Here is a 7623-nt window from a genome sequence, read left to right as displayed (position 1 = left end):
TGTTTCAGAATGAAAGCTTGCATCCTACGACCGCCTCTGAATTTGGCCCCTAAAACGGAATAGTTAACTTTCATTGTTAAAATTTGGTTTACTAAAGTATTTATTAATCTAATTTTGCAAAAAAAAGTTATGTTAAATATTAACATGAAAAATAAACACAAGGTGAAATTTTTTTTATTATTTTTCAGTTTTTAAAAACATCAAGAAACATAATTCCAGATCATATTTAAACCTGCCATGAAACGGCACCTTCACCATTAAAATAATTCAATTATTTCTCTCAGACCTCTTTTGCCCGGGCAGAGGCTGCAGAGGGAAATCTTGGGGGATTTACAGATGTGAGGACACTATTTTCCTCACTATGGTCAATATTGACAGGCAATGAGTTTGTGGCAGGCGGTTGTCCAATTCTTTTGGCTCGAAGCAAATTATGAAGGGCACAACATGCCAAGACAAGCCACTCGATTTTGTCTCGCCGGAAATTTATACAAGTATGAAAAATGCGAAACCTATTCGCCATTATGCCGAAGGCATTCTCAACAGTGCGCCTCGCACGCAATAATCTGTAATTAAAAATTCTTTTTTCAGGTGTTAATGCCCTTTGAGGAAAAGGCCTCATTAAATTTTCATTAAGGCCAAATGCCTCATCGGCAACAAAAACAAAATTTAAACCATATTTCGTTTGCGATCCCGAAGGAATGTTTAGCTGATTCTTCATTAGTCTTTCAAAAAAGACGGTCTCTCGGAAAGACCCACCATCGGAAGACCTTCCATTTTTGCCAACGTCAACAAAGATGAATTTATAATTGGCATCCACGACCGCCATCAGAACCATACTAAAGAAACCTTTGTAATTGAAGTACAAAGATCAAGTGTTTGCAGGTTGTGTTATCCGGATGTGTTTCCCGTCTATGGCGCTGCCACAATTTGGGAAGTTCCACCGGGTCTCAAATTCGTTGGCAATAACTTGCCATTCCTCAACAGTCGAAGGGAACTAGAAACAGAAAAAAAAAAAAAAAAACATTTTAAACATTACATTAATACTTTTATAAGGGGTATTTATTTTGGTGTTAAAAATTATCTGAAGTTAAAATTGTGAATGGAAGACATCATTTTCCCTAGTTTTGCTATAACACCGTATTCAGGCCCTGATTCAGAGCCGGACGCTCTGACCAGAGCGCTCGCTCTGAATCAGGGGCGTCCCACCTAAAAATGGAGCGGCCTCATGGACGCTCGCATAGCTGTGGGTTACCACCCACAGCTATAGCGAGCGTCATTGATGATGGTTGCAATGGTCAAGACCATCGCGACCATCGGACTTGCGACAGAGACCCTGCGGTAGGGTCTCCCTACCGCAAGCCCAGGAGTGCTTTTGGCTCTATCAGAGCCAAAATCACTCCCACTGACATCGCTTGTGAAGTCAGTGGGGCCGGACCCAGACGGTAGGCGTTCCCAGGGGAACGCGTCCGTCTGGCAGGCATGCCCACCAAAGGGGGCGTGCTGTCACTCACCATCGACAGCACGCCCCCTTTGGTGCGAGACCCCGAGCAACAGCTTCGCCGTTGCTGAACGGGTCTCGCACATGTGCACGACAGCAGCCTCCATCGTGCGCATGCACATTTGGGTACCATCGACCTGCTTGCGAGCGTCCTGCACTCGCAAGAGGGTCTGAATGAGACCCTCAAATCAATAGTTTTTTTGATTGAACACACATACAGATAGCTGTGTTCCGTGGGTTGTGTAAGGATTTTTTTTTTACTTTTAACAAAACCAAGATAATGGAGACCAGCGCTGGATGTAGGTGAGTATGAAATCTTTCTTGCAGGGCCATGGTTTTGGGAAATACTACGTGGACAAGGGGACCAAACATCTGGTATAGGTAAGTATGTGTGAATGGGTAGGTATGTGTAATAAAATTTAAGCTGACACGGTGTGTGTGTTTTGACTCTTTTTAACTTTTGAAATTTAAAGTGAAGTTACAGGTGCCGCATGTCTGCTGGCACTTGTAGTTCCACAAGTGCAAAATGGCAGGCATGCTGTCACTTGTAGCTCCACTGTAAAGTACAATAGTTTGACTTTTTTTTGGCCCCCCTATTACCGCCATACCAACCACTCCAGGGGTATGGGGATAAGCCCCGGCTTCAGTGTAAGCCTGTGGTGCTCGGGAGAGAGGGGAGAACGCTTGCCGTTTGGGGGGTATATAATCGGGATATAATTTGGGAGCAGCAGCAGCAAAGACAGAGGATGGATAAACAGCTATTTATATACATTTGGGAGGAGATATAGTAGGGAGCAGTAACAGGGACATACAGCTGGCATGCACTTATATAAACACATTTTTGAAGACATTTAGAAAGAAGTAACAGATTTAGGAGATTTGTGACAGGGTTATTAAAATTTAAATACCTTAAAGTACTCCGGCTTGAGGACGTAAAAGATGGCTTTACAGGTCTCCGGAATAATAAGACCCAAAGCTTGCGGTGAGATGAGAGTCCCGAATTTCAAGTCGGCCAAAGATCTCTCTGTAGCCAGGAAACGCTGGGTCGCAATGAGCCTCTCCTCTGCAGGAATGGCTCTACGCAACCTGGTGTCCTGCCTTTGTATGTACGGAGTCACCAAGGCCAGTAATTCTTGAAATGTTGAATCGTCCATTCGCAAGAAGTTCCGGAAGTCATCCGGGTTGTTCTCGCGAATCTGCATGAGCAGCGGCATATGAGAGAACGAATCCCTCTGCTGCAACCACTCCTTCGTCCAGCATGAACGAAGCCTTCTCCTCTTCTCATTCCTCTACCGGTCACTTATCACCACCACTCCAGCAAAAGCAACCATCAATCGATAACGGTACGTATCCATCACGACAGATAGTACAGACAGTTTGTTTAAAGCCAAAGCAAAAACAAACCACAGCAATTAGCTAAGCAACAGCGTTCAGCAAGGAATACACCAAACCAAACGCCACAGAGCAGAAATGCAGTCATTTAAAATGGCCGACACAATTTTATCACCTCATGATAGCCCTGCCCACATTATTTTACATTAAAAATAATAAAGCCTCTATTATTATTATTATTATTATTATTAATCTGAACGATATCGCTGATCATTGATCGTTTGTAAAATCGTTTAAAAATCGTTTACATAAAGTCGTTGAACGATCAACGATCGTTCAGGGTGAAAATCGCCCAGTGTGTATGCACCTTAAAAGTGGTATGAGGAGGTGCATGAGGTGCTGGTCAATGCAGCCAGCTAAGCGGTTTTAGGCAGCTCCAAAGAGCTTCCCCGGGCCGGGAAACCCTGCCTGGGGACCTTGGTGGCCCACCTCTGGAGCTCAGATTCAGGCTAGAGCTGGCAGGCTGGACCCTTAGCAGTTTCCTGGAAGTACATTTTGGAGGAAAGATTATTTTCATTCCAGACGTGACGGAGCCTGGGCATCGCCGAGCCCTGCGGGTGGGCTCAGGCACAAGGGAGTGACCGCTCTCCACTGTCCATAGGGGACAATGTTAAAGGTGAGCATGCCTTGGGCATGCAGGGCACATGCACTTCAGTTGGGGTGAAAACCAAAGGGCAGACTTACCCCCTGTGGTAATGTGTATTGGAGTGGCATAAAAGAAGGCTGCGAGGCTGGGTGTGTTTATCTTTTTGAATACCAAGAAGGATTGTACTGCTGTGAAACATCTGTATGCTGTACCCCCTTAAGCTGAGGGAAGAGTCTTTTTTAAGACCACCTCAGCAATGAACCTCGTTTTTACAATGACTACATCTGAATCCTGCGACAACAGAATTGCGCCAAACGCTATTCCATTCTCCAGCTGTTCTGGATTGAGCTTAGTGTCTCCAAGCTCAAGCCCCTGCCAGCTACCGTGCAGAACCAGGTCCAGCGCGAGGAATTAGGGGGAATCAGCCGACACCAATCAGGAGGTTTGGTCACAGCTCATCTACGCATTCGCAGAAGCGGTTCCAAGTGCTGGTGGCAGGAGCCTGGGTGTACGGAAGCAGATCCAAATGCCGATGGTAGAAGTTTGGTGGTGTCAGCGTTACACGCCCACTGCGCAGTGGGTAGAGTCAGTAACAGGCGGTTACTGACGACACAAGGGAATCCCTAATACCCCAAGATCCAGTGGGGTTCAAACCTAATCAGTGATCGGGTGGCGAGTGAGGTCATCCGGCCACACTTAGGGTCAGTTATGTGGTGGGGGACAGGGATGTGCTGACCTGTCATCCTTAGGGTCAGTTATGGGATGGTGGAAAGGGATGTCCCCCCCCCCCCTATGCAGTGCCCCCAGTAGTGGTCCCCCCCTATGCAGTGCCCCCAGTATTAGTCCCCCCTATGCAGTGCCCCCAGTATTAGTCCCCCCTATGCATTGTCCCCAGTAGTAGTCCACCTATGCATTGCCCCCAGTAGTGCTCCTATACAGTGCCCCCAGTAGTATTCCCCCCTATGCATTGCCCCCAGTACTAGTCCCCCCTAAGCATTTCCCCCAGTAGTCCTCCTATACAGTGCCCCTGTCATCCTTAGGGTCAGTTATGGGGTGGTGGAAAGGGATGCCCCCCCCTATGCAGTGCCTCCAGTAGACAGGTCCCCCTATACAGTGCCCCATGTAGTAGTCCTCCTATACAGTGCCCCCAGTAGTAGTCCTCCTATACAGTGCCACCAGTAGTAGTCCCCCCCTAGACATTGCCCCCAGTAGTAGTTCCCCCTTATGCAGTACCCCCAGTAGTTGTCCCCCCTATGCATTGCCCCCAGTAGTAGTCCCCACTATGCATTGCCCCCAGTAGTAGTCCCCACTATGCATTGCCCCCAGTAATCCTCCTATACAGTACCCCCAGTAGTAGTCCCCCCCTATGCAGTGCCCCAGTAGTAGTCTCTCCTAAGCAGTGCTCCCAGTAGTAGTCCACCTATGCAGTGTTCCCAGTAGTAGTCCACCTATGCAGTGCTCCCAGCAGTAGTCTTCCTATACAGTGCCCCCAGTAATAGTCCTCCCAGCAGTAGTCCAACTATGCATTGCCCCCAGTAGTAGTCTCTCCTATACAGTGCCCCCCAGTAGTAGCCCTCCTATACAGTGCCCCCCAGTAGTCCTCCCTATGCATTGCCCCCAGTAGTCCTCCCTATGCATTGCCCCCAGTAGTCATCCTATAGTGCCCCCAGTAGCCCCCCTATGCATTGCCCCCAGAAGTAGTCCCTCTATACAGTGGCCCCAGTTGTAGTCCCTTCTATGCATTTCCCCCAGTACTAGTCTTCCTATACAGTGCCCCCAGTAATAGTCTCTCCTATGCAGTGCTCCCAGTAGTAGCCACCTATGCAGTGCTCCCAGTAGTAGTCCACCTATGCATTGCTCCCAGTAGTAGTCCCCCCTATGCATTGCCCCCAGTAGTAGTCATTCTATACAGTGCCCCCAGTAGTAGTCCTCCTATACAGTGACCGCAGTAGTAGTCCCCCTATACAGTGCCCCCAGTAGTAGTCCCCCCTATGCAGTGCCCCAGTAGTAGTCCCCCCTATGCAGTGGCCAGTTGTAGTCCCTCTATACATTGCCCCCAGTAGTAGTCCCCCTATGCATTGCCCCCAGTAGTAGTCCCCCTATACATTGCCCCCAGTAGTAGTCCCCCTATGCATTGACCCCAGTAGTAGTCCCCCTATACAGTGCCCCCAGTAGTAGTCCCCCTATACAGTGCCCCCAGTAGTAGTCCCCCTATACAGTGCCCCCAGTAGTAGTCCCCCTATGCATTGTCCCCAGTAGTAGTCCCCCCTATGCAGTGGCCAGTTGTAGTCCCTCTATACATTGCCCCCAGTAGTAGTCCCCCTATGCATTGCCCCCAGTAGTAGTCCCCCTATGCATTGCCCCCAGTAGTAGTCCCCCTATACAGTGCCCCCAGTAGTAGTCTTCCTATACAGTGCCCCCAGTAATAGTCCTCCCAGCAGTAGTCCAACTATGCATTGCCCCCAGTAGTAGTCTCTCCTATACAGTGCCCCCCAGTAGTAGCCCTAGTATACAGTGCCCCCCAGTAGTCCTCCCTATGCATTGCCCCCAGTAGTCCCCCCTATGCATTGCCCCCAGAAGTAGTCCCTCTATACAGTGGCCCCAGTTGTAGTCCCTTCTATGCATTTCCCCCAGTACTAGTCTTCCTATACAGTGCCCCCAGTAATAGTCTCTCCTATGCAGTGCTCCCAGTAGTAGCCACCTATGCAGTGCTCCCAGTAGTAGTCCACCTATGCATTGCTCCCAGTAGTCCCCCCTATGCATTGCCCCCAGTAGTAGTCATTCTATACAGTGCCCCCAGTAGTAGTCCTCCTATACAGTGACCGCAGTAGTAGCCCTCCTATACAGTGCCCCCCAGTAGTAGTCCCCCTTATGCATTGCCCCCAGTAGTAGTCCCCCCTATGCAGTGCCCCAGTAGTAGTCCCTCCTATGCATTGCCCCCAGTAGTAGTCCCCCCTATGCAGTGGCCAGTTGTAGTCCCTCTATACATTGCCCCCAGTAGTAGTCCCCCTATGCATTGCCCCTAGTAGTAGTCCCCCTATGCATTGCCCCCAGTAGTAGTCCCCCTATGCATTGTCCCCAGTAGTAGTCCCCCTATGCATTATCCCCAGTTGTAGTCCCCCCTATGCATTGCCCCCAGTAGAAGTCTTCCTATACAGTGCCCCCAGTAATAGTCTCTCCTATGCAGTGCTCCCAGTAGTAGCCACCTATGCAGTGCTCCCAGTAGTAGTCCACCTATGCATTGCTCCCAGTAGTAGTCCCCCCTATGCAGTGCCCCCAGTAGTAGTCCCCCCTATGCAGTGCCCCAGTAGTAGTCCCTCCTATGCATTGCCCCCAGTAGTAGCCCGTCCTATGCATTGCCCCCAGTAGTAGCCCGTCCTATGCATTGCCCCCAGTAGTAGCCCTCCTATACAGTGCCCCCCAGTAGTAGTCCCCCCTATGCAGTGGCCCCAGTTGTAGTCCCTCTATACATTACCCCCAGTAGTAGTCCCCCTATACAGTGCCCCAGTAGTAGTCCCCCTATACAGTGCTCCCAGTAGTAGTCCACCTATGCATTGCTCTCAGTAGTAGTCCCCTCTATACAGTACTCCAAGTAGTAGTCCCCCCTATGCATTGCCCCCAGTAGTCCCCCCCAGTAGTGGTCCTCCCTATGCATTGCCCCCAGTAGTCATTCTATACAGTGCCCCCAGTAGTAGTCCCCCCTATGCATTGCCCCCAGTAGTAGTCCCCCTATACAGTGTCCCCAGTTGTAGTCCCCCCTATGCATTGCCCCCAGCAGTTCCCCCTATGCAGTGCCCCCAGCAGTTCCCCCTATGCAGTGCCCCCAGTAGTAGTCCCCCTATACAGTGTCCCCAGTAGTAGTCCCCCCTATGCATTGCCCCCAGTAGTAGTCCCCCCTATGCAGTGGCCCCAGTTGTAGTCCCTCTATACATTGCCCCCAGTAGTAGTCCCCCTATGCATTGCCCCCAGTAGTAGTCCCCCTATGCATTGCCCCCAGTAGTAGTCCCCCTATGCATTGACCCCAGTAGTAGTCCCCCCTATGTATTGCCCCCAGTAGTCCCCCTATACAGTGCCCCCAGTAGTAGTCCCCCTATACAGTGCCCCCAGTAGTAGTCCCCCTATGCATTATCCCCAGTAGTAGTCCCCC

The 7623-nt window shown here is 50.0% G+C and overlaps 1 protein-coding gene across 1 annotated transcript; it reads right to left on the bottom strand.

Moving 5' to 3' along the window:
- Nucleotides 1-219: 219 nt before the first annotated feature.
- LOC148431206 (uncharacterized) lies at nucleotides 220-4236 on the bottom strand. Its single transcript, XM_088466223.1, has 2 exons — nucleotides 2407-4236; nucleotides 220-994 (listed from the first exon to the last, which is right to left on the bottom strand). Exons 1-2 carry the CDS (start codon nucleotides 2710-2712, stop codon nucleotides 869-871), a joined length of 432 nt encoding a protein of 143 aa, XP_088322349.1. The 5' UTR covers nucleotides 2713-4236; the 3' UTR covers nucleotides 220-868.
- Between the last annotated feature and the right edge of the window lie 3387 nt (nucleotides 4237-7623).

This window comes from Taudactylus pleione, unplaced genomic scaffold (assembly GCF_031769625.1).
Source record: "Taudactylus pleione unplaced genomic scaffold, aTauple2 ptg002674l, whole genome shotgun sequence".
Classification (NCBI taxonomy): domain Eukaryota; kingdom Metazoa; phylum Chordata; class Amphibia; order Anura; family Myobatrachidae; genus Taudactylus; species Taudactylus pleione.
This window is presented reverse-complemented; position numbering and strand designations above follow the sequence as displayed.

Excerpts from the sequence above, each read along its gene's own strand:
- LOC148431206 (XM_088466223.1), bottom strand. The coding sequence starts at position 2,712 with ATGCCGCTGCTCATGCAGATTCGCGAGAACAACCCGGATGACTTCCGG. Across the intron at positions 995-2,406 it reads TCAAGCCGGAGTACTTTAAG|TTCCCTTCGACTGTTGAGGA; the intron begins GTATTTAAATTT and ends TTCTGTTTCTAG.